The following is a 27,025-nucleotide window of genomic DNA, read 5'->3' on the forward strand; positions in this document are numbered from 1 at the left end:
GATATAGGAGCCTTCCCTCCCTCATTAATCAGTTTTAGAGGGTCCCGGCACAAGCCTACGGTTTTCTCTCGCGTTGTCCAATCGACAGAATGACTCGTTCCTAATAGATCATGATGGAAGTCCTTTTCCTCTTTCACGACGAGCCTATAGACGGTACAATACGATCCATTAGTCTTAGATGCAACGACTGGCAAGTTTTTTTGTGCCGTATCCAAATCTGAGCTATTAGCTAAATAAGGGATGGTGAACGGTCGTTCGTAAACGGTCCCCTTGTTGACGGTCGAAGGAGGTAGCAGGTGCCGCGATGGTGTGGACCATTCTAATCTGTTCACCCACTTTTATTCTTGCGGCCTTAGGGGAACTGTATAAGTTAGTTGAGTTGGTCGTGATTTCGTGGGTGCTGCTCATGCTGCCTGCTGTGATGGCGTTGGCAGTGTTGTGGCGCCCCTGTGGTACTCCATGCACAAATCCCGTCCCACGTTGCTGTCTTCTTGACTGCGCCCCTTGGGTTCGCCTATAGTGCAAGTCATGGCGAGGGACGACGGCACCGCCAGCGTCACCACAATGGCCGATACTTGCACGAACCACATAGTAGTAGACCTGCGCAATAAGTAACAAACGTTGAGTTCGAAATTTGCCAGGGAAGTATTTAGGCAGATAGCGGTAGGCGCCCCACGTAGCGATATCCTGTCTGTCACTGTGCCCGTGTTTGTAGGCTGTTTATCGAGGTGTTAGAGCAACATAATGCTGCGTGAGCGAAAACACTGTTAGGCAACGCAGCTAGGCGCGGTGGTGATTTAATGATGGTTACAGAGGGAAATATTAGCACGTTTCAACTGAAAACGTTGCTGCGAAAAACGAGGCCTCGGCCATGTCGAATAAAAAACAAACCAAGCAGGAAACAGAAAATAAGAAAGTGGGCCATTGCCCACACAAGCTTACCACTCGTACCTGAGTGGTAGTCACCTGAATAAAACGTCTAAAATGTTGGTTGTGAGAAACGTGTTCTGTGGCATCGCATCATGAACCATGCATTCTGGAATGTTCGGGATTCACAAAGTAGATTTTACACGCAGTGATTCATCGGCTCCCTTTTAGTGGTTGTATTTTGTTGGACGCAGCGAAATAGCTCGTGAATCTCGCCTTCGCGGCGCTCTGAATGGATATGCGGGTGCTAGAGAGGCAGACAAGCAGAAAGACCAACATCACTTAGTGGCGATGTCTGCATTTCTATAAACATCCAATATGATGCACGACATTGTTGATAGCGGTTAGTGTTTACGTTGGGCTGCTTTGAGGATGCACAAGGTGGCGAGTGTGTAATGCGGAGAGGCCTTTGCGACGCTAAATCACCAGCCTAATAGTTCAGTGTGGCAAACGGGTTTTGCTGCTTTATCTCGATTACGGGGGTGGGATACCGTACACGGTGGCCTCTTTTATAATGAAGGCCCTGATGGGAGTACATATGGGAAGTACAGATGGGAAGACTGATGGGAGTACATATTTTAGCGCACGTAAAAGAACCCCAAAAGGTAGAAATTGACTTGTCGCCCTCCGCAACAACGCATTCCATTGCCCGGGTGTAGCTTCGGCGCGTTAAGCAAAACAAATCCAATAAAGAAGTAGAATACCGCCCCTTGTTGCGTACTTCTATCAGCAAAGCGGGGTTGTTGAATTGATGACAACCTGGAGGCACAATGTCTGATTCCGTTCCCCGTGAAACGGTGTGCCAAGCCGCAGTGCTGTCTAAATCTTTCATCTCGATACACTCTAGCCGCCGCCCTGACTACAGCTCCCTTTTGACCGCTATGAATTTGCTCGTAAATTCAAAAAGATATGTGCTCGGCTGTGTGCAAGTGATAGTTTTATTTAGATATTGATTGGCACAATACTTGAACACGTTCGGAAATCAACTTTTGATTAACTCAATGTTAGAATATCGTTACCAAACGCTGTGTCTACATTACTGAAGTATAAATTTTACTCCTGAACACAGCACCATTGGTTTCCAAATGGCTTGAAAAAATTGTTATTTTTCACCAGGATATTTTACTGCGTGGCCAGACACATGTTTTTGTGGGCCAGGGTGAGTGCCACCTTCAAGCGTTTTCCATTCAATCCTGCGAAGGTGCAGCTATGGCGCATCTGCAAAGGGCTATTCTGGTTTGTTTAATACTACTTACAGAGTGCTGAAATTAGCCGTTGAAAAAAATTAGCCATTTTGTGACACGGGTTGTGTCATGTCCAAAACAAAACGGCTGAAGGGTTCCGTCAAAAAATTATGAAAAACAGCATCTTTGATCTCTCGCCATGACGTAGTCTGCACACAATTGTAAAAGAACATAAAAATACTCAATTTAAGTGCAATGAAGTTACGACGAGGTTCTAAATCCCACGCTCTGCTAACATTTTATGAACGTTTTTGGCCAAATAGGTGTGAAAAACTTTCTTATCCCTAAGCCGTCTATTTCCAGGAGTCGCGTCGCCGAGAGCGAAATTGTGGCGCGCCCAGGAGGTTGTTTTTCTTTTGAACAATCCAAAACATGTTCCCCATAGAGGTAGGGCGCATTGCGGCTTACCGAATCACCGTGAGATGCGAAGTCCTGCATTAGTGCGGTGTTGCAATCGCCTTGCGGCGCTCGGAATGAAGCTGCTCTACCGGAGTGAAGTCGACATGGGAAGACAACGGTGAGCCACACAGCGAGGTTGGATGGTTTTAGGGCAGTTCGACACGTGATGTTGCACTTTCTTGGTCTTCATTTAGATGTAGGAGGTTCACACCGGAGGAGAGGGAACACCGGTTCTGCTCGTTTCCCTGTCACATGATTAGGAACCCGCCAAATAAGTATTCGCTACGCGCTTTCTCCTAATTTTCTCAAATGAATTCAGCTTTCCCGAGAAAATTGCTGCGGCGTGGTCAACAACCTAAATTTCCAGTCAGCACTTCAATTCTTCAAACATTATTCGCTATGTATTAACAATGCAGTACCAACGATATGCACGTCATATCTTTGCTTTAGGCAACGTGCCATATCCCAGGTTTGCTGCTTTTTGAGAGCTAAAGCTGTGCGTTGGGGACTTCGAGAAACTATCGTCAAGAAAATCAGTTGTACGAACAAATCAACAAATGAAAATGAAAGAAAAGTGAAGCAAAAAAGAGAAGGCAAGAAGGATGCGACATGTTAGAATGGCGAGATGTATTATCCCGACACAGCACCTATGTTAGATGGTGTTCCCCAATGCTTCCTGGGCTTTTTTTTGGTGAAAGCTTTGACGATGCAAAATCTGATATAAATGCTTCGAGGGACCATTAATTGGCGTGCAGAAGATCTTACAACGTTTATGGCGCCTTTATCTACATGATGAACTTTAAACAATAAGCTGGGTTTTTGAGGAGTCAATCCCTCAATGCAATACCCGAATTACTTTACGTCCGTGGATGCTTTCATGGATTTGCCTAAGGTTCCGCGCGACAGCAAGACGATATTCTGGGCAGGCTGTCTCTCAGACAAATATGAAGCCTGGTTGCACGATTGCTATTTTAAGCTAACGAATCCCGCCGACTATGAGTTAGCGTGTGTTTTATCGCACTTTTAATTTATTTATTCTCTGCAGCTGCAATCGATCAGAGCAAGATGCACAGCACAGCTACATTTAATTTGTTTTGGTTGCACGGGTATTTTTTCGAATATAACCAGAGCAGAAATTTTGCGGCCACTGTAGGGTTTATTACTCTAGAATTCTGCAATGTGGATATCAATGGGGCATATTAAAAAAAAGCGCAATTGCTTGGCGACAGGAATTATAGTTTCAAAATTATCTTTTGGCCGTTTCTTGTTGAATAGTCCAAAAGTACGTAAGATCTGAGGAAGGGAAGAAAGGCAATGTCGCTGTGTGGCATAGAGTTAAGCACAATGCTACTAGACAAAAAGATGCAAACCAAGCTCGTGCCACAATGCGCAGATCTTGGCGTAACAGGTACGCGGAGCAAAAAAAAAATATTAATAAAATTTAGGGTCCCCCTTCCCCCCAGTAGCGGCACGATATTTAAATAGAGTTACAAAAATGCGTAACGACTAACACGACAAAGAAACCTATTCCTTCTTGCCGGAAACGCCGGAAGGCGCCGGTATTTAAAGCGTAATGAAGCAGTGCCGGCGCAGTGTCCTACCAACTTATTCCTCCATATACGTTCTACCCAACGTGGCGGCTTCATTCGGGTAGCGGCGGCCGTTTTTCGATGCAGAGCATCTCATTCACTCTACTTTGTCGCTCCGGCGCCGTCGTCGTCGGCGTTGTCCGCCCCTCCCCCATTCTCCTCGCCGCGCCAGCTGCGCTCTCCACCGCTCACCCCCTCTCCTCTCCGATAGCGAACACTCTCTCGCGAAGGGCATTGGATGGGATTCGATTGGATTGGCTTAACTTGGCTTGGCTTGGATTGTATTTTGATTGGATTGGATTAAAGTGCATTGTGTTGGATTGTGTTGCGTCATAGCCGCGGCAGACGCGCTGGGGCCGGCGCATGTGCAGTACTCTCTCTTCCGCGGTTTCCTCTCCTTCGGGCGCACTGCGCATATAACCGGTGTGCCGTTCTCCGGCGAAGCAACATCCACGCTTGGCTCAAACACCTAGAGTCCACACCGCTTTACAAGTACGCCAACGTCGACATCGACTGGGACCGGCTTACGCAGTCCCCTCAACGTTATGCGCGCTATAAAACGCGGTCCCTTCGCCGCTCCGCCTATGCGTCGCATCTACACAGGGGTTCCCGCGAGGGGAGGTGGGAGTTTTTTTATGATGAAAGCAAAAAACAACACAATCGTCTTCGTCAAGATTTAGGGACATTTTATCCATCCTCACGTGGTCAAAATTTATGCGGAGCCCTCCACTGCTGCGCGGCGCTTAGCCCAGGTTTAGCTTAGCCGATAGAGTGAGCAGGCTTAGCCGATAGAGGGAGCATGACCACCGCCTTAACCCGGCATCTCCTTTCGCTCGGTCACGGGACACCTTGTCTAGGGGCTTGACTATATAGACAATTCAAGTGGGAAATTGCGGATTTGGCGCCCATATGGCCGAAGCTACTGCGGATGTTATAATTTTTAGCTGAGTTATATAGGACTTTTGTTTTGTGTATTGCTTCTTCTACCAGGTATTGCCCACATTCGGTTGCGATGCCATAAGATCAGTGGACACCTGCTCTTTAAAAAACGAATAGCCTTCTTTTGACGTAACGTTGGATGTTTATTCATTTCTTCGCCGAACAGCGTCAAATTATATGTTCTTTGGTGTCCGCGGCACACCAGACATGTTCTCCTTCTTTGCTAACCAAGTGGTCATGTAAGCCAGGGAAATGGCCGGTAAATAGAACTTAAATTATCCCTTTGAGGAAAACTAGGCTCGGAGTCTATCAGCCTCACCTTGTCCTGGTAGTACACCGACCGCGCATAGGTCGCATGACTTTTGTTGCTGTTTTATTGCGACCGCATTGTGTGTAAAGCATTTGAGCTGCCGTAATGAAAGCTTCCGTCAAACTATTTAGTGTTCCTATTTATTGTTAGTGCCGGCACTCTTAGTAGTTAGTACCGGCACTCTGTTAGTGCCGGAAGCTGAGCTCTTGAGGGAACGTCTTGAGGGACTGTGTCAAAGCAGGCTTGAAAGGTCGTTTGAGCAGGTGGCGACACCTCCGGTGGTCTTTTCTAATGCCCACATTTGTCGTTTTCTCAGTAGGATTCGGGGAACTTTGTCACCGGCTACGCCAGCAGAGACGCCCCATTAACAGCTTTGTAAGCCCAAAGTTAGTGGGCGAGGTGGATGCCATGGCACATTCATGATACCGTCACTGTGGCCATTTTCTTGTATGGTAAGCATGACGCACCACCCCCTCGCCGTAACGGACGAATGCAAGACCAAAGCATGCCAGCCTTTGGTTCTGAGTCGTCGATCAGCAAAATATATGGTGTAGCCATATCGCAACGCCGCACACGGTGAGTGAGACGCTGTTCTTGGGGCGCCTGGGTCACAAGCCTCGGGAAGGCGACAGATCACCCCCGTTGTGGCAGGATGCATCGGAACACGCGTGCAGTTGCGGACTTCGATAACGGCTCGGACGGCTGGTTCGCACGGTGCCCCACAAATTACGTCCACGTCAGTGTGGCAGACCGGGAATAGTAGCAAGGGCATTTCATCGTTCAAGTGTGGCGTAATGCTTATGTGCCGAAAGGCAGCTTGCCTAGGACAATATCGGATGAAGCACAAAGGGAAGGATCGGGCATGTCTGGTTCCTGGAGACAGTGTCAATTGCTGTGCTGGCCCTATATCTTTCATAGAAAGCGACGGCTTCAGTGGATGTATTCAACGCCGAAGGTCCGACTTTCAGCCTTTTATGACAGCACGAGCGTTTTTGGGGGAGGGAGAGGGGGGCATCAGGGTTTAGAGACCGCGACGGGTGACCTTCAGACAGCCGTAGCACCTTCACAATAGCGTACCAACGAGGCCGATTGGCTGGTACTGCCTCCCAAATTCCTAATATTATAGTGGGAGTGACGACCGACTGGCATGTCGGCGCCTTATCACGGTGTTCAGCAGCGAAATTGGCTAGAGTACGCGCACGCGCATGGGGCAATCTGCTGCATGAGTGTCGTCTGATATGCTGTTTCCTTGAGAGTGGTACACCCCCTGTGACTGCATCTGAGTGACTTTGTGTTCCACGCTGCTTAGCTACCTTTAGCGGTAGCGAAACGGCCTTGCAAGAAAAGAAAAACAGGGCTTGTGCTGCCCTGAGAAGAACAGCGGAGCAGACGACGCTCAGACAACAGACAGTTCTATGTGCGTGCGCGTAACCTCGCCTATTTTGCCGGTGAACACCGTGATAAGGCGCTGACATAATGATCGGTCGCCGCTCCCGCTATATTATTAAAAATTTCGGAGGCTGTACAAGCATTTTATTCGTCCCACACGATTGAAGCGATTGAGTTTCGCCAGTGTGGAGATAATTTTTTTTCACTCATTGTACTAGCAGCCCCAAAGTACAGCCGTTTTAAATTTTATATACGATATCGATTTGCTACTGCCTCCAACACTGTTAAGCAGAAAACCGGAAAAAAATTATGCCAAAGACTAAGACTTCATAAACTTAATTGGTTGTTTTCCTATGTTTGCCACTTTACACAGTGATGTTCCATGCGGGGAATTTTTCCTGTTCGAAAAATTTTCGCATGTAATTTTAGCGAAAAGCAAAAGAGGGAGTCTTTGCAAGACGCAGGGAATATTAGGAGTAAAAAGGAAAAAGAATGTTAGCAAACCGGACCTCGCATCATTCATTACTTCGTTTTTTTTTTATTCTCTTAACGCTTCATCGGATTTGGGTTCAAATGTCCGAGGTCTTCTTCAGGCGAGCCAAAAGTATCCAGAACCGCTTCAATCCGGTTCATACACGATACTCTATCAGGAAAAGCAATTAAAGCGTGAAGTGGCGGCGGCTGAAGCCTGTTCGCATGTACTCCTGGGCAATACACACAAAACTATTTCTGGTGCTCTTTAGAATGCTTGCTGACAATAAGAGGTGGCACCCGCAGTCCCGGCGCTGAAATAAAATTACCTCAAGACCGAACAAGGTCTCGTTGTTTTGATTACGGAGGATTTCAACCTAAACCTTTAAAATACAATGGAACCATGTTTTTGTTTGTATAAGACGATAAATGTATGATCAAACTCCGCGGTACGGCACATGTGGAATTTGTGTCCCGCTGAAACTCTGACTCTCAGAACGGTTCCTGCGCCCAAAAGGTCACGTAAATACACATAACTCGCACTCGCTAAAGCCCCAAACCGAACGGAATTTCGTAAAGATTTAGCAGTTGCTGGAAGAAAAGGCAGGAACATTTGCACAGAATTTTTGAGAAACCTGCGGGAAAAAGTTCTAAAATATGAAATTTTGGAACCTAGAAAAGGGAGTTTTTCTCCAGGGTATGAGGCATCGCTGCCCACGTATTTAAAAGGGAAAAAGCAACAAATGTAGCTTTGCTCTTCGCGGGTCGCGGGTTCGATTCCCGGCAGTGGCGGCCGCTTTTCTGATGGAGGTGAAAAACAAAAACGCCTATGTGTGTCAGATTTCCGCGCACGTTGCAGATCCCTAGGTGTTCAAAATTAATACGGAGCCCTCCCCTACGGCACGCCTCATCGCCTGCGTTGTGTCGGCGTGTTAAACCCTACAATAAATCAATCAAGCTTTGCACTTATCATCACATACCGTTTTAAAATGCACGTCATCAGTATTGCAGTAGAAGCACGTTAAGCTGCGTTGTTCGAACAAGCAGCAGCGGCTGGAACATCCCATGCTCATCGCGACCTGTATTCGTATCATGCAATTTACGTAAGCGTCGTCATGCTGACCGACATATCAACAGTTTTGGCTACCACGAGTGAAGCCACGGGTGCCATTAAAGAGGACGCTCTGGGTAATTTCGATTGATTGACTGTTGGGTTTAACGCGCCGACGCAACGCAGGCGATGAGGCGCGCCGTAGTGGAGGGCTCCGGATTAATTTTGACCACCTGGGGATCTTTAACGTGCGCCGAAATCTCGTACACCCGGGCGTTTTTGCTTTTCGCCTCCATCAGAAAAGCGACCGCCGCGGCCGGGAATCGAACCCGCGACCTCGTGCTCAGCAGCGGCTCTGGGTTTTTCATAACAAGAGTCAGGACGAACATTTTAGGCTGCGAAAGCGACAAGCCCGCGGTCGTTCGCATTGTTGCCGACCACACAAAACGGCATGGAGGAATCAGAGATTTCTTCACGGCTTTCTATACTCCTTGTCTCAGTGACTGTTGGCACGACACTCTGCAAACAGTGAGTTATGCGAGGTTTAGAAATCCCCAATCCTTTGTCGATGCCTTATGGTGAGCTACAAGAAAATTTATCAGGAAAAGTGCTCAGCAAACAGCAGTTTCTTTCTGGATGGGGGTGCCTATATGCATGCACAACACTTATCGATAACAAGGAGCCAGTCTGCCTAGCTCACGCCACCAACAAAACGGTTCTAGACTGGTTAGAATGGGTCTGGCGTACACGTGCTTCTACACCGGCGGCGCACCGCCGCTGAATTGGGAGATAAGTAAATAGGAAACGTCTCTTGAATAAGGACGGCGCCGAAATAACAGCACGCTGTATATTAAGGCATACGGAAGATCAGCACATGCGCGGAAATTTCAAGCGTGCAAGCCGCATGTGTGACACCATATGTATCCAAGGCTTCTCGCTCCCTGTCTCTTATTCTTTGTATTCACATGTACGCCAGACAATACTTTCAAAGCAGGAGATAACGGAGTGCCCCAGTGGGCAGTTAAAATAAAACAAACTGTAATTGATATTTCAACGTTCCCTGCGTTGGTGTCTTGATTGTGTGCATCGGCCCTCCGTGTCTGGACATGCGCGTGGAAGCGTCAGACGAAGCGGACCGTGAACTTTCCAGACTCTGCATGGGAACAGTCGGCTAAAAATGGCCGCAGCGCTTTGCAACTACGACTACGCCCGTCTTCCTAGCAATGTATGGCTCCGAATCCTTTCCTACGCGGACACCGATACGCTGCTTGCCATTGAAGCCACTGCGTCCTGCTTTATTAACATCGTCAGGGACGAGCACCTAGCGGCGAACGTAGTGTGCGCTCCAAGTTCCGACGAAATAAGCTTACTACGGTTCTTCACAAAGCGCCTGATGCACAAGGTGGAGGTTGTGAACGTGTCCAACTGCATCGTGGCCCGACCAGACGTCATCCTCTCCTGGATAGGAACCTGCTATACACTCACGGAGCTCCGCTGCGTCAACTGCCCACTTCCGTACACTGGCTTGCTGATAGTCCTCATGGAACGGCTGCCTCATCTTCAGCGCATAGACTGGTCTTTCTTCGGGGAAAACTTCAGCGACGACATGTTCCGCGTCATGGCCCGGTACAACGAGAGCACGATACCGCAGTTGCGCAGCACGTACGTGGAAGTGGCCTGTCAGGGCTCAGACAACCACGCACTCCTGAGCTTCCTACTGAAGCGTTGCATTGTGCTTCAGAAGTTACATCTCCACGCGCTTTACGGTGACTTCACTGAAGCCACAGCCCTGTGTGTCGGTGCTGCGACGTTCACCGTATTCTCGGACCCTATCTTGATTTACTCGACTGAGCTGGATGCTGTACGAGGCCAGCAGCGGTTTTTTACTTCGTTCCTCCGGTTGAGGCAGGTGCCGTCGATCTGCTGGGCCGGCAGTATCGTGTGGGGCAACATAATATTCCTCAGAGCGCACACTGCCTGCGCCAGTTCCTCGCACACCCACGCTGTGCCTACTCGTTTCAAGCAAGTAGTCGTGGCTCTGAGCAACGAAGAGGGCGTTCAACATACGCTGTGGCAAGCGGCGATCTATATGACTTGGACGCATATCGAAGCGCTCACGCTCGCCTTATTGGCAATTGCTGAGTCGGACACCCCTACCGGAGCCGGCTTCGACTTTAGGGTACCACTTATAAAATTCATTCGTTCCTTCCTAGTTCTTACAGAGCTTAACCTGAACTCGTTTCACTTCAGTGACGGCGTGGACTGCTGCAGCATCCTTGCTGCGGTCCCCATGAGGCTTCGAGCGGTGTCACTCTCGCCATGCGGCATCAACCGGAGGTATTCTTTCACAAACTTGGCAAAGGTGTCAGCAAAGCTCGAGGAGCTGGACGTCAGAATGAACTCTGACAATGTTAGCTCAAACTGCGCCTCCTGTAGCCAGCCTTTCCGAGTGCGTGAAGATGATGCCGCAATTCTTCAACAGGGTAGTACTCTCAGACGCTTTACCATTTGCGGGGTTCTGAAAGTGTATTCCCTCGACTTCATCGCCAGTCTCCGCCCTTCTGAGATCCGGCTTTCCTTCACGCCTTGGCTTACAATCGTCGAGACACGTAGCATCAGCCATCTGCTGAGCTGCAATGACAATTTGCGGTCCCTCGTTCTGAGGGATGACTCGCTGTACCGTGGACTTGAGTTCTACCAGCAAAACCTTGACGCCCTCAGCCACCTAAATCACCTCAGCCTCGATGTGAGCGTGCCATCCGGGATCGATAAAGTGCAGTTGTTTTTTAACCACATGACTGCTCGACTTCCAGTCTTGGAGACTCTTCACTTGCACTACGTCAGTAGCGATACCATTCTGCGGACACTGACTTGGTTGCGGCAACCAGACTGGTATGGGGAAGCAATTCAAGAAGGTCGACATCCTGCTGGAGCTTTGCTGGCGGACAGGCCGTGCATTGGCTGTTCGATGGCCACGTTTATTGGCCTGGCCAAGCCCCGCCATCACCGAAAGAACTGCTTCTAGATAATTTTCGCCGAACATTCTGTAAAGACGTTTTGGTTTTGACAGCATGTACATCATTTTTCGCCGCATTGACAACTGGGTAGCACTCGATAGCTGTGGTCACCCCAATGCATGCACGTGGCACTGTTTAATTGCTATATTGAATTGTTCTATTGATCTTGCATTCAGAAATAAGCCATTGTGTTGTTTTCATCTAATCGAAGGCTTCCGCCACTAAGTAGTTCTTAGCAAGTGTAAGCGATATGTCCTTTCTACTTTCGTAACACGCTTGCCAGCTAGTTGGTATAATTGTTTTAGTTCACATTTATGTGGAATTTGTGTAACACTTTTATCCTGCTGTCACAAAGATACTGTGTTATCTCTGCCTTCGTAGCGCCGAGTGTGTATTTCACGATCTGCTCTTTACCAAAGTGCTAATCGTTCTGCTTTCGCAGGAACGTATAACAAGTTTTCGTTATAACAGTAATGTAATGTTAATGAACGGGCCCCGCTGCTTTTATCTGTGTCAACTTGAAATAAAGAGCCTTAAATAATTGTTGTTTTAGTTGCAGTCCTCGGCGGTAAATGTACATTAGTGCGAAAGAACTGGTCATAATCTCTTTACAACTCTAGAAAAGTGCGAAGAAGTCACGCTTTATTGGGTTCTGGCAGGGCAAATCTGGGCTTCCACTTTTTTATTGTGTGCGAATGCCGATACAACGGGAAGCAACGTAAACGGAAACGAGGCTGCATGCAAGTTTAAAACTCAGGTGTACGGAGGTCAAAACTGTTAATGCTTTGGTACCCAGCTTTGCTGTGCAGCAGCAACCCTCCCCAAAATATTTTTACTGCGATACAGTACGCCTCTAACCAAGACGATTTTCGGGTCTGCGTCAGCATAAAAGTTTCAGGCAAAATAAAATATAGTACTCGCACCGCTAAGAATCGAACCTCTACCCGCATAGAGAAACGGAGCGAGAGTCTGTTATCTCAGCGACTAAGCTACGGCCACTTTTTGTTCTTTATTACCTTTTCTTCCCAAATTAACATGCGGCAACGCCAGATTAAAAACCACCGCGCATACTTTGGTTGGCTAAACAATTTAAAATAAACATCCTATGTTGACAGCTCTTCCGCTACACATAACTTTTTTTCAGGTTCCAGCAAACGATACACTTTAAGTAGACTGGTTACACTTTGCGAGAAATACTTGGTCACATTCACATAGCATTCACATACACTGCAGCACGGCCATACGGGAACGCCAAATCGCGTGCAACCCTAGCATCATTATCGTGTCGTACGGTACTTCATTTTGCACTCCCGAGAAACGTATCCCATGTGGCTTTACAGGAAGATCTTTCTTTATCGTTCTCTGTAATATATCTCAGGAAAAGATGGCGTCCAAGCACTCTATGAAAACATGTTCAAAGCTTTCGGGTTTTTTGCACAAAGTGCACATTGAGGACCATCCAAGGAAAAGCCTGTTTTCCTCCATCCATGTGGCATCAGAAAGTGTGCCGGTGTGCTGCGGCGTGGCCCTCCTTTCTCTTTACATCAGCGTGTCTTCATTTCTACCATAGGGTTTCTTACAGTATACACTAGAGAGGAATGTGGCGCTGGCGTCTATGCAGCTTACATCAAGGTCGTCTGTGTCGTTATGGACCGCCATTGTACATCGCGCTCGCCCGAGTTTTATCATTGGCTTGGATTAAAAAGTTTTAGTGACTGCCAATTTAAACAAAGTGCCACAAAAGCACGAAGAATAGTGTGCAATTATGTAAGTGGAAAATAAAAACAGGCTGTTTTAAAACTAAGGAAAAAGGAAGTAAAGCGTATTTTTGCCGGAACGGTTGTGCCTGCTATTCCGCAGGCCAAGGTTGTAGTTACGAACTATGTTAATATTTGGGGGGTAACTCATTAGAGACTGTGATTTTATTAATTTTACCATTATTTCAAGTAATAAGTTGTTTAAAGAGTTTCGAAAGTTTTTTGAGCGTGCCTATGAAAACGTTGCCTTCGTGGTGAACCGGTGCACGGACCGCCAGCTAGTTTAACAAGAAATAAGAAAACGTGGCGTTAAACAGTCGTGGACGATGACAACGTAGGACGTATACAAACGCCCGTATCTGCCGTATCTTGTCTTCGTCGAAGTACGTTTTGTTTCTTCTTTTCGTCGGATACAAATTTCGCGGCGGCATATTACCCGTTCAGTCATACGTCTTTCGGCTGCGGCATGAGCAACGTCAGGTGCGATCACGCATTGCCTGCTGTTTCACTGAACACGGCTACCACAGAAACGGAAGGATTTCGGCTTCCTTGTAGCTCGTAAACGTGTGAATGCATAGTGAAGAAAGCAAATCCCAAAAATCGCTTAAGAATCCAATAGTCTTGCCAAGCCCAAGCCAAAAAGGGGGGTCTTCCCACGAACCCCCACGACGACATGGCTTACGAGGCGCAGTTTCCTCTCTAGTATACTTGCTCAGAAACTGTATGATTTCTACACCGTCCATGTTTCAGCACATAATCACGCATGCGCAACAGCTCATCGGTGCCGATTTCTTTTTTTCGTTCTTTCGGCGTGCACGACGGCCACTTCTGTGCATGCGCGAGTGAACCGGCGTGCGGAGGGTTGCGAGGTTTGCCTAAACGTCTCTGCGGGCTTAAAATTTCGCGTCACTATAAAATGTATTCGAATAGATTCTGAACGTCGGGTCGCGGAGGAAGGAGCATGACCAGTGCTGTGGAGCTCTGTGGTACATAAACACCGGGCGAAACAGTTCGTCCGAGTGTTTCGTCTTCCCCAAAGGTTACAGGTAAGCAGATTAGCTTTGTACAAGTTAGACTGACTTCAAAAAAAAAAAAAAAAAACCCGACCGATGGCACTCTTCTGTTTTCAAAATACTTCGCGCATGTAGCGTGAAATTAATGAGACATGTCAGTTGTCTTGTAGTGGAAACTAATGTTCAAATATGCCCCAGCTATTGCAGTGCACGAAGTTTTGATTGGTTGATTGATTGTGGGGTTTAACGCTCCGACGCAACGCAGGCGATGAGGCGCGCCGTAGTGAAGGGCTCCGGATTAATTTTGACCACCTGGGGATCTTTATCGTGCGCCGAAATGTCGTACACACGGGCGTTTTTGCTTTTCGCCTCCATCATAAAAGCGGCCGCCGCGCCCGGGAATCGAACCCGCGACCTCGTGCTCAGCAGCGCAACGCCTTAGCCACTGAGCCACCGCGGCGGGTGCACGAAGTTTTAATAGACGTGAACACGCCTTCGGAGCACGCACTCTTGCTCGTAAGGTGAATTTGTGGCGGCATTGTTGTTTTATAATTGCCTCATTAACGGCTTAATATTCGATTCATGTTTCTTATCCACGTATATTTTTTTATTTCGTACAGCATGTTTGAGGCTTGGGTAGGTCCCCAATTCGGGAATGGTTTGAGACTTCATTAGACGTCTCCTCCGGTAACTCTCCTCAACCCCTCCAAGGTCATCATGGAGCACCTGCTCACAAAGAAGGCAAGCTCAACTGTACGCGCTTCTTGCCGTTGTCTCCGTACGTACTACCAAGCCGATTGGTGCCATGGAGGTGCTGCCCCTTAACCAATTTTTCAAGCGTAATCTTAGTCCAAAAACGTATGTTTGCGGCGAAACTGCTGCCAAGCGTTCCATCAGTGCTCCGAAAAATCTGTCCTAATACCGCAATGTTCAATGCCAGTCGATTTGCACATGGGGAAGTGGCAGGCCACCCCGCAATGCAAGAGTTCTATGCAGCTGCGATTGGAATCGTTTCGCTTATTAAAAAAAAAAAAAACAAAGTACCATTGCAGGCTTTGCTCTTCAATCTAACCTGAGCGCCCACGTTTTGTCTTCTTATCGCGAGTGGGTTTGCGCTTCCGTAGTTTGAAAGTTAGAACAGTCGTGCCGTATCGGACAGGATGAGGCAACAGGCGCTGCCCAGACAATAGCTAGAGGACAGCTTGTGACAGCGTAGCCGATATCCGCAAGTAATGAGCTCGGTAGATGCGGCTTACAATGCAGCCAGGCTTTTTTTCCCTGTGCATGTTATCCCCTCGTTCCACCCGTTCCAGGTAAGCAGACTGTTCCCCATCATTAAAAATAGACGGTGCATTCATTTGGTGTTTGTCGAAAATACGACGTAGTTGCACATTATTTTTTAACGTACATAGAATCCGGCAATTAGTGGTCAATAGTGCGGGAATTGTGTTGCAACACTTTTTTCTCGCGGTATTTCTTTGGTGTGAACATGGTTTCAAGTAAGTGCGTGCAGGTTGATGGTCTAATCAACGCTGTCTTTTAGAATTTGCGTAAACTGGCCCAAAGACACACCTTCATGCATACGCGTGCAAGCTTTTTGTTTAGTTTATATGTTCCCGATCATTGTGTCTCTGAACTGAAACGAATTTTTTGAACGTTTAAAAACAGTCCTGCCTCTAGGAATGCCCAAGAAATAAGTATACATTGAGCGGAACTTTTTGAGTGGAGTTCTTTTCTTCTTCTGCCGAGACGTGCGCGAGAAGAAATCTATGTATTGACTAGAATTTTCGAAGTGATTCTCTCGTAATCAATTATTGTGCACCTAAATACGTATGTAGCACTTTTTTTTTCCATTGTGTATGCCTAAATTTGCATATGTACTGTTTGCTTAAAGCGCAATAGTGTGTATATACAATGCATATGCAATGTATTAGTGTAGTACATGTGGTTCCATGCCTTCGAATTGAAGGCATCCTTATACGAATTTTGAGTAGAAGCAGAGCAAATAGCATGTTTGTGTAACGCTCCAATAATTTCCGCGACAAGCACAATAATTCGACACTACAAAACAAACTATTACCTGCATGTGTTGTCCGTTCAGTTATTAAACGCGTTAGTGCACACCCATACCAAACGACGGGCGGCGGACATTCTGAGGCATCGGAAGCCGCTAGTCCAACTTTCGCGCCTGGTTTCATTACGGAGCGGCCCTTGAGGCAGCGATCGCTGGAGGAGGAGTGAAACTTTATTTTTGACAAAGTTTCACTCCTCCTCCTCCGATCGCTGCCTCAAGGGCCGCTCTGTAATAAAACCGGCAAGCGCGAAAGTTGGGTGAATGTCGGTAGCGGGGGCCGGCGCGCGGTTGCGGAAAAACGACTTCAGCAGCGCCCGCTACGTAACCAACCTCCTTTCTCCCCTCACCAGTCGTTGCTATGACGATTAATGCAACCTTTTTAAGATGCCACGTGCCACTAGGGGAGGATTTGGCACTGTTAGCGCGAATTACGCGGGACCACGGTGGATACTACAGAGGCCGCCCCGTGCTTATGTTTCCAGACAGATTTAGTGCGGACTGTTTTCAATGTAACGAAAAAAGGGAAGCATCTCCACTACTTGGATGATGGCGAGGGTGCGGAGTACAGGGACTCAAAATGACATCCAAGTTGCGCCCAGAATTTGAGCCGTGAGTTGCAACTTGATTTGTCCCTAAATAAAACTGCAACTGACCGCTCAAATCGAATTTCGCTTGATTTTCGCTTGATGGTGGTGTACGCACGGATGGGCGCTGACGGGCATTGGGAGGTCCTAAGGTACTCCGCACCGTTACAGGCGAAGGAGTAAGACGTTTGACTCTCCCGTACTACCTTACGGTCGTAGAACAATGGGTAAGACGACTGACACTAACATTTTATATACTATATTGATTTGTTACTGCCCCCAACACTGGTAAGCAGAAAACCGAAAAAGATTTTATGCCAAATGCTAACATTCGATAAACGTAATTGGTTGCTTTACTAAGTTTTTTGCCGAAAAGGGAAAGACGGAATCTTTACAAGATACAGATAATTTAACGAGCTGTGGTATAGAAAGAAAAAAATGATGTCAGCAAACCAAACCTCGCATCATTTATTACTTCGTTTTTTTTATTCTCTTGACACTTCGTCGGATTTGGGTTGAAATGTCCGGAGTCTTGTTCCGGCAAGCCAAAAGTATCCAAAACCGCTTCAGTCGGTTCCTTAAGAAGGACGGAGAATGCATAAAAACAATACTCCATGTCAAGTAGCTATTAAAGCGTGAAGGGGCGGCGGATGAAGATTTGAAGCCTGTTCGCATGTACTCCTGGGCAATATACAGAAAATGATTCCGGTGCTAATGAGACAGCGTGCTCACAACAAGAGGTGGCGCCAGCAGTCCAGGCGCTGAACTAAAATTACCTCATGACCCAATCACGTCTTGTTGTGCTAAATACGGAGGGTTTCAACTTAGAGCTTTGAAATACAATGGAAGCATGGTTTTTTCTATAGGACGAGAAATGTATGGCCAAATTCTGCGGAGTGGCGGAGGCGGAATTTATGTCCCGTTTAAACTCTGACTCTCAGCACAGTTTCTGCACCCAAAAGGTCACGTAAATACACATAACTTGAATTGGCTAACGCCCAAAACGGAACTGAATTCACGCAGAGATTTATCAGATGCTGGAAGAAAATGCAGAAAAGTTTCCAGAGAATTCTTGAGAAACCTGTAGAAAAAAGTTCTAAAATACGGAATTTGATTGATTGATTGTGGGGTTTAACACGCCGACGCAACGCATGCAGGCGATGAGGCGCGCCGTAGTGGAGGGCTCCGGATTAATTTTGACCAGCTGGGGATCTTTAACGTGCGCCGAAATCTCGCACACACGGGCGTTTTTGCTTTTCGCCTCCATCAGAAAAGCGGGCGCCTCGGACGGGAATCGAACCCGCGACCTTGTGCTCAGCAGCGGAACATCTTAGCAACTGAGCGACCGCGGCGGGTAAATACGGAATTTCGGAACCTAGAAATGGGAGTTTTTCTCCCGACTACGGAGCATCACCGCACACGTATTTAAAAGGAAAAAAGCAACAAATGTAGCTTTGCTCTTCGCGGGTCGCGGGTTCGATTCCCGGCCGCGGCGGCGGCTTTTCTGATGGGGGTGAAAAACAAAAACGCCCGTGTGTACGAGATTTCGGGCACTTTGATGATCCCCAGGTGGTCAAAATGAATCCGGTGCACTCCACTAAGGGGCGCCTCATCGCCTGCGTTGCGTCGGCGCATTAAACCCTACAATCTATCAATCAAGCGTTCCTCTTATCATCACATACCGCTTTTAAATGCACGTCATCAGTATTGCAGTATAGGAACGTTGGGCTGCGTTTGTCGCACATGCAGCAGCGGCTGGAACATTCCATGCTCATCGCGACCTGTATTCGTATCATGCAATTTACGAAAGCGTCGTCGCGCTGACCGAGATATCAACAGGTTTGACTACCACGAGCGAAGCCAAGGTCGCCAATAAAGAGAATGCTCTTTCATTTCATAACAAGGTTCAAGACGAACGTTTTATGCTGCGAAAGCGACAAGCCCGCTGTCATTAGCATTTGTTGCCGATCACTGAAAACGGCATGGAGGAATCAGAGCGTTCTTCAATAATTTATGTACACCTTGCCTCAGTGTCATTCCCGTAGACTGTTGGCAGGACACCCTGCAGGCAGAGGGTTTCGCCAGGTTTACAAATCACCACTCCTTAGTCGATGCTCTAGTTTGAGCTGCCGGAAACTTTATCAAAAAAAGTGCTCAGCAAACAGAGGCCTCTTTCTGGAGCGGCATCTTCCTACACGCATGCACAACACTTATCGATAAAACGAGCCACAAGGCCTAGCTCCCGCCACCAACAAAATGGTTGTGGTGTGGCTCGAACGCGTCTGGCGTACAAGTGCTTCTTCAATGGCGCCGCACCGCCTATGGATTACTAAATATATAAATACAAAACGTCTCACCAATAAAGACGACGCCAACATGACAGCCCGCTGCATATTAAGGCAGAAAGGTGATCAGCGCATGCGCGGAAATTTTGAGCGTGGAAGCCGAATGTATGACGCCTCATGTATTGCAGACTGCTCGCGCCCTGTCTCTTACTCTTTGTATAATCACGTACGCCAGACAATGCTTTCGAATCAAGAGATAACGGAGTGCCCCAGTGCGCAGTTAAAACAAAAAAACTGCAATTGATAGGTCAACGTTCACTGCGGCGGCGTCTAGATTGTGTGCATCAGCCCTCCGTGTCTGGACATGTGCGTGGAAGCATCAGACGAAGCGGACCGTGAACTTTTCAGACTGTGCATGGGAACAGTCGGCTAAAAATGGCCGCAGAGCTTTGCAACTACGACTACGCCCGTCTTCCTAGCAATGTATGGCTCCGAATCCTTTCCTACGCGGACACCGATACGCTGCTTGCCATGGAAGCCACTGCGTCCTGCTTTACTAACATCGTCAGTGACGAGCACCTTGCGACGAACGTAGTGTGCGCTCCAAGTTCTGACGAAATGACGTTACAGCGGTTCTTCACGAAGCGCGTGATGCACAAGATGGAGGTTCTGGACGTGTCCAACTGCATGGTGGCCACCCCAGACGTCATCCTCTCCTGGATAGGAACCTGCAACACACTCACGGAGCTCCGCTGCGTCAACTGCCCACTTCCCTACACTGGCTTGCTGATAGTCCTCATGGAACGGCTGCCTCATCTTCAGCGCATAGACTGGTCTTTCTTCGGGGAGAACTTCAGCGACGACATGTACCGCGTCATGGCCCGGTACAACGAGATGGTAATACCGCAGTTGCGCAGCACGTACGTGGAAGTGGCCTGTCAGGGCGCGGTCAACCACGCACTATTGAGCTTCCTACTGAAGCGTTGCGTTGTGCTTCAGAAGTTGCACCTCCACGCCTTTCACGCTGACTTCACTGAAGCAACAGCCATGTGTGTCGGTGCAGCGACGTTCACTAAATCGTCGGAACCGACCTTAATTTACTCGACCGAGCTGGATGCTGTAGGGGGCCAGCAGCGGTTTTTTACTTCGTTCCTCCGGTTGATGCAGGTGCCGTCGATCTGCATGGGCGGCAGCATCGTGTGGGGCAACATAATATTCCTCAAAGCGCACACCGGCTGCACCAGTTCCTCTCACACCCACGCTGTGCCTCCTCGCTTCAAGCAAGTGGTCGTGGCACTGAGCAACGAAATCAGCGTTCAACATACCTTGTCCCAAGCAGGGATCGACATGACTTGGACGCATATCGAAGCGCTCACACTCGCATTGTTGCCTAATACCGCCATAGACACCGTTGCATGCGCCGGCCCCGTGTACAGGACACCTCTTGCAACATTCCTGAAATCCTTCCGAGTTCTCACGGAGCTGAACCTGAACTCGTTTCACTTCAGCGGCGGCGTGGACTGCTGCAGCATCCTTGCTGCGGTCCCCATGAGGCTTCGAGCGCTGTCACTCGCGCCATGTGGCATCAACCGGAGGTATTCTTTCACAAACTTGGCAAAGGTGTCAGCAAAGCTAGAGGAGCTGGACGTCAGAATGAACTCTGACGATGTTAGCTCACACTGCGCCTCCTGCAGCCAGCCTTTCCGAGTGCGTGAACATGATGCCGCAATTCTTCAACAGGGCAGTACACTCAGACGCTTTACCCTTTGCGGGGTGCTGAAAGTGCATTCACTCGAATTCATTTCCAGTCTCCGCCCTTCTGAGATCAGGCTTTCCTTCATGCCTTGGCGTACAATCAGCCAGACACGTAACATCCGCCGTCTGCTGAGCTGCAACGACAATTTGCGGTCCCTCGTTCTGAAAAACCACTCGACCTGCCGGAGACTTGAGTTCTACCAGCAAAATCTTGACACCCTCAGCCGTCTAAATCACCTCAGCCTCGATGTGAGGGCGCCATCTGAGATCGATGAAGTGGGCTTGTTTTTTAACCACATGACTGCTCGACTTCCAGTCTTGGAAACTCTTCACTTGCATTATGTCAGTGGCGATGACATTCTGCGGACACTGACTTGGTTGCGGCAAGCAGACTGGCATCGGGAACCAATTCAAGAAGGTCGACATCCTGCTGGAGCCCTCCTGGCGGACAGGCCGTGCATTGGCTGTTCGATGGCCACGTTTATTGGCCTGGCCAAGCCCCGCCATCACCGAAAGAACTGCTTCTAGATAATTTTCGCCAAACATTCTGTAAAGTCTTTTTGGTTTGGACAGCATGCACATGATTTTTCGCCGCATTGACAACTGGGTAGCACTCGAGAGCTGTCGTCACCACAATGCATGCAAGTGACACTCTTTAATTGCTATATTGAATTGCTCTACTGATCTTGCATTCAGAAGTACACCATTGTGTTGGTTTCATACAACCAGAGGCCTTCCGCCACTAAGTAGTTTTTAGCAAGTGTATCCGATATGTCCTTTCTACTTTCTTAACACGACTGCCAGCAATTTGGCGTAATTGTTTTACTTCACTTCAACGTGGAAGTTGTATAGCACTTTTATTCCGCCGTGACAAAGATACTGTGTTATCTCTGCTTTGGCGTAGTCCCGAGTGCGTATTTTACGGTCTGCTCTCTGTCAAAGTAGCAATCGTTCTGCTATCGCAGGCGCGTGGTGTAGGGTTTCCTTATAACATAAGAAAAATGTAAATAAAAGCGTCACACTGCTTTTATCTGCGTTCACTCGAAATAAAGTGCCTTTAAGAATGGTTGTTTTAGTGACAATCCTGCGTGGTAAATGTGCGTAATTCCGTAAGAATAGGTCACCATCTAGTTACAACTCTAGAATTCTGAACTTCGTACAAGTCATGCTTTATTGGGTTCCGGAAGCACAAATCTGGCTTCCACTTTTTTGTTGTGTGCGAATGCCGATACAATTCCAAGCAACGTACACGAAAACTAGGCTGCATGCAAGTTTCAAATTCGGGTGTACCAAGGTCAAAACTGTTAATGCTTTGGTACCCAACTTTGCTTTGGAGCGACAACCCTCGCAAAAAATTTTTTTCATTTTGAAACAGTACGCTTGTAACCAGCAAACATAATTTTCGTGTCTGCTTCAGCATAATTGTGTCAGGCTCAAAAAAAACAGTAATCGCACCGCCGGGAATCGAACCTGGATGCGCATAGAGAAACGGAGCGAGGGTCTGTTGTCTTAGCAACTGAGCTACGGCCAATTTTTTATTACCTTTTTTTACAAGTTAACATGAGGCAACGCCAGAATAAAAACCGTCGTCCATACTTTGTTTGACTGAAAGGTTTAAAATAAACATCCCATGTTGACAGCTCTTCCGGTACATATAACCATCCCAGTTAAGGTTCCAGCAAACGATACACTTCAAGTAGACTGGTTACACTTTGTGAGAAATACTTGGTCACATTCACATAGCATTCACATACAGTGGCGCACGGCCATACGGGATCGCCACATTGCGTGCAACCGTAGGATCATTATCATGTCGTACGGTACGTCATTTTCCACTGCCGAGAAACCGATCCCATTCGGTGTTACAAGAAGGACTTTTTTATCATTCTCTGTAAAACATGGCATGAAAAGATGGCGTCCCAGCACTCTATGAAGACATGTTTAATGCTTTCGGGTTTTGCACGAAGTGCACGTTGAGGACCATCCATGAAAAAGCCTCTTTTTCTCTATCCATGTGCCATCAGAAAGTGTGCCGGTGTGAAACCTAAAGAAAAATGTTTTCATTGAGGCCCGGACTAGCATATGTTTCACCCGCGACAAACCATTGTGGCCACCGCCTTCCCAATATAATTAAGGAAAACAGGAACTGGAAACAGGATTTCGTTCAATTTTTTTTAGTTTTTTCCTTGATACATTCGCCAAACACTCCACGATAAATCTAACAACAGAAATTTAAAAGATTCCACCACTTCTTTCGAAAATCTCTTAGCGACATATATTCCATGTCTTGTTGACGCAATAAAGCCTGGAATTAGATTCTAGCGTAGTTTGTACGTGAGTTCTAAGGAACGGATGTTTTACGTCCCGCGATACCAAAAAAAATTACACCATCTTCCCGTGGGGAACCCTGATGAGGATGCGAAGCATCGTGGCGGTTCCGTGTGGTTCCATTGTGTTGCCGTTATGTTGAGTGATCTGGTTTTTACTAGCGCCAGAGGAAATCCCGCGTCCGGGTCCACACCGGTGGCAAAGGCACGCAAGTGCTGTTGTGTTACGGTTCTCGAGGCGCCGAAACTCGTCCATCATGTTCTTGTCGATGTTGTCTCTGTGGTAGAATCGGTAGTCTCCGTCAGCGTAGGTGAGGTCAAGGTTGTTGACATTGGTGCACCGGCTGAGAGCAATGTACACGCCCTCCTCTACGCAGCTTTGTCTTCTCGTTCTTCTTCTTCGGCGGTTCCCCTACAGGAAGATGATGACGGTGGTTGAACGCGAACCTATCTCGTGATGGATTCTTTGGTTGGCCAATCCCTAGGGTCATCATGCCACAATCAGCATCAGAGGCGCTGCGGACGGGGCTGGTTGAGCTGCAAGGCGCGTGGCGTTTCCCGCCACAGCTTTCCCACGGGAAATTCAGTATCCCCCTCTAAAGTTTTCAGTTCGTAGTTTCCGTTGACGTTCAGCTTCGCGTGCCTTCGTTATATCAGTAGCTTCTTGACGTAGTTTGAATGAGTCAAGGACATAAGGCGCGTTCGTCGCACTTGCTCCTGCCCCGGATTTTGCAGCGTAGTGGGAAGAGCACCGCGTACCTCCCTTGCGGCCGGAGAGTCGTGGGATCGAAGCCGGGCGCCGCTAACTATTTCTTTTTTTTATAGTGTAGTATCACGGAGCTGTGGGTGTAAGGAGGAGAGTTGCGCATGCGCAGTGAGCGTGTGGACGGCGCCGCCATCAACGACGGAGGACCAGGCGAGGCTAAGAAATGATCCGCATTTAAAAGGATTCACAATCTGTTTTACAAATACATGGGCCAATCCAACACCGCCTTGCATTACAGGCCGAAAAAGATTACTTCTGCTCATGAGTTCCCACTTGAAACCCCCAAAAAACACAGCAAAAACACGAGCTCTCTTTTGCACTTGCGTTCAGGAACAGTCTATCGCTTGCAGCACATACCACAGTTTGGCGAGAAGAAAACCATTACACACTGTGGCACGCGCCAATACCGATAGTTCGCGCCCTCCCCACGTTTCCACTTTCTCACACCCGTTCTCTGTTTCTACTTCCCAGTACTCGGTGGTACTCTCACAGCTGTCCAACGGTACCTCTTGATTCCGCGTCGGCATCACCGACCAACTGACATTTGCAAAAACGCGCGGCGTTGACTCCCACCCCACCATGCCAAAAACCTGCACATTTTGTCCAGTTCACTGCACTGGCTGTTAATTTACAAAACTGTTAAGTCGCATTGATCACTTCTCCGATACGTCGGTTATCTTAACAAAAAAGCGCCACATCATCTGCATACGTTAATAACTTTACTTCGCTTGAGTGAAGATGGAACCCATTTATGTCCGCATCTTTGATGACTTTCAAACCGTAAGGCTCCAAGAAACGACAAAAAAGAAGGCTTGAAGCCAGACACCCCTGTCGGAGAGAAGACAACACTGGGATAAGTTCTGTCTCCTCCTTATCATTACCACCTGCGGAAAGCATTGATGATAGGCCACGTGCACTCGTATGACCACACTACCAACATTTATAAGTTCCTAAATACGAAAAAATAGATCATGGCACACTCTGTCGAATGCTTTCTCGTAGTCGATTTGAAGCATGGCTACTTTGCGAGCGGAGAGATCGCAACTTTCCCATACAGTGCGGGCTACATGAATGTTTGTAGTTATGCTCCTACCCCTGGTTCCGCACGTCTAGAGCGGTCCAACAACGCTTGTAATAATGCTTTGTTATCTTTGCGCTATCACCTTCATGAACATCTTGTATTCAATGTTAGCCAGCATTACTGGACGATAGCCAGTCACCGACTGCCTTTTACAGCAATCTTCAGACTTCGGTATTAGCCAAGTCTGCGTGCGTGAGAACGATGGAGGCGTATGCTTCAGCAAATACTTGAAAAAGGAAAGGTGCTGGACTGACAGTGAAATGCTTATAAAATTCTGCGCTCAGTCTATCAGTGCCTGGCGTTTTACCATTTTGTAAATCGTAAATTGCGTCTTCGATTTCTCTTAATGACACGGGCTTTTCTAATTCTTGTGTAACATCTACCAATAAACGAGGCATTAGCGAAAGGAAATCGTCTCTAAAATCCTGAATTCTTGGGGCCGTGGGGCTGAAAAGCTCAGTATAATGCACAACGAACGCCCGCTTTATATCATCCTCCTCTTGGGTCAGCTCTTCTTGCCACACAATTCCTTCAAGTGCGTTACCTTTTGCATATTTCTTTTCATCGATTAAAGCCCTTTTAGTAGGTGTCTCCCCAGCCAACAACCTTAGCCGGGTATTAAAACATAACACTGATAAAAAGCAAGCCGAATATGTAGGGAAAGAGAGATTTCAAGAAGCAACGATGAGGGTGACCCTCCCTCGCCCTCACTGTTGCTCTTTGAAATCGCTCTTTCCCTACATCTTCGGCTTGCTTTTTGTCAGTGTTATGTCTTTGAAACCCGGCCTTTCACATTCAGGAATTAGTAGTTGCCTCAGATTACTTCGAAGTTTAGTTTCTTAATCTCTTTCTAAACAGTCAAAACTGTCCCCCTCTCTATCGCACACATTTTTCTTTCTTGCTTGAACGACTCGCATCTGCTCCCCCAGTATTCTTTTTCCAGATTTGTGTTCCTTTCAAAACTTCATTTTACCGGCTCGTTAAACTTCGAATCCTTTAAACCTTTCGCAGTGTACTTCCCTAAGTTCCGGTCAAACTTGTTATAACCTTGTCTCCTCCCTCCCAATAAAATTAGACCAGCAAGGGGTCGCTGAAAACAACATTATCAACCTTGTAGTTTTTACACGATGGCGCTAATCCACGGGAAACATAAATTTTGTCCAGTCGGGCATTGCTGGCTCCCTGGAAATGCGTGTACCACAGGGTGCCTGCCTTTGCTGCTCAGTGAGCCACATCTGTAAAATCATGCTCATCCAGTATGCTCTGAAGTAGTTGCGCACTCGGGTTCCTGTTCCGCGTTAACCCGGCTCCGTCTTCTGGTGTGCAGACGCAGATAAAATCGCCGAGCAGAACAACGCTGTCTCTGTCCTGCAATTTGCTTGCTATCGTTTCAAAAAACACTTTTTTTTCACTTACCTTATTGGGGCGTACATACATATTACAAAAACTGGATCACGCAGCAAGACATTTCACACGTCATTCGGCGACCAGATTCACAAGAATAAATGTTCCTCATTTTAATTCCTACTGCAACCTTAAAAAGCAAACAGCAGCCAGCTGTTTGCTTTTTAATATTTTTAAACAGCAGCCAGCAGACACTGTATCGGTTTGCGAAAGATCACACCATCAAATTAGTTCACTCTTCACTCTCAATTTGTCTTTCCTGGACAGCCAGGATGTCTATTTTTTTTTCATTTAGTAACCTACCAACTTGGCGTTCTTTGCGCCTTTCTGAAAGGTCTCGTACGTTCAAAGTTGCAATATTCAAAGGTTCTTTTAGGGCTATCATTTCAAATTTTGAGTGAAGAGCAAAACGAGACAAGAGGAAACACAGAAGTTGCCTTGCGACATCCCACTCAGGTTGTTTTCCTGTTGCTGCAGTCACCTCCTGCGTCAGAAGAAAGAAAACCGAGAGGAACGTGATTCTAAGGGTGAGACAGCGAAACCTAGCCATGCTGCTGTGCCAGCTAGAGGCTACACCACCACGCTACAGAAGCGCAGACATCGAAACAATCCTGCATGTGAGCTTAGTGATTGCCATTTACAC

General features: G+C 47.5%; 2 protein-coding genes across 2 annotated transcripts; both read left to right on the forward strand.

The window, feature by feature from the left end:
• Positions 1–9,769: 9,769 nt before the first annotated feature.
• On the forward strand, positions 9,770–11,349 carry LOC144157872 (uncharacterized). Its single transcript, XM_077688593.1, has one exon. It carries the CDS (start codon positions 9,860–9,862, stop codon positions 11,342–11,344), a length of 1,485 nt encoding a protein of 494 aa, XP_077544719.1. The 5' UTR covers positions 9,770–9,859; the 3' UTR covers positions 11,345–11,349.
• A 7,955-nt stretch (positions 11,350–19,304) lies between these two features.
• LOC144157873 (uncharacterized) lies at positions 19,305–21,778 on the forward strand. Its single transcript, XM_077688594.1, has one exon. The coding sequence runs from the start codon at positions 19,485–19,487 to the stop codon at positions 21,330–21,332; it is 1,848 nt and encodes a 615-aa protein (XP_077544720.1). The 5' UTR covers positions 19,305–19,484; the 3' UTR covers positions 21,333–21,778.
• Positions 21,779–27,025: the final 5,247 nt, after the last annotated feature.

Source organism: Haemaphysalis longicornis, unplaced genomic scaffold (assembly GCF_048455015.1).
Source record: "Haemaphysalis longicornis isolate Haplotype H1 unplaced genomic scaffold, Haemaphysalis longicornis Haplotype H1 scaffold_10, whole genome shotgun sequence".
Classification (NCBI taxonomy): Eukaryota; Metazoa; Arthropoda; class Arachnida; order Ixodida; family Ixodidae; genus Haemaphysalis; species Haemaphysalis longicornis.

What these genes read in the sequence shown, in the direction of transcription:
- LOC144157872 (XM_077688593.1), top strand. Translation starts at nt 9,860, where the DNA reads ATGGAACGGCTGCCTCATCTTCAGCGCATAGACTGGTCTTTCTTCGGG.
- LOC144157873 (XM_077688594.1), top strand. Translation starts at nt 19,485, where the DNA reads ATGGCCGCAGAGCTTTGCAACTACGACTACGCCCGTCTTCCTAGCAAT.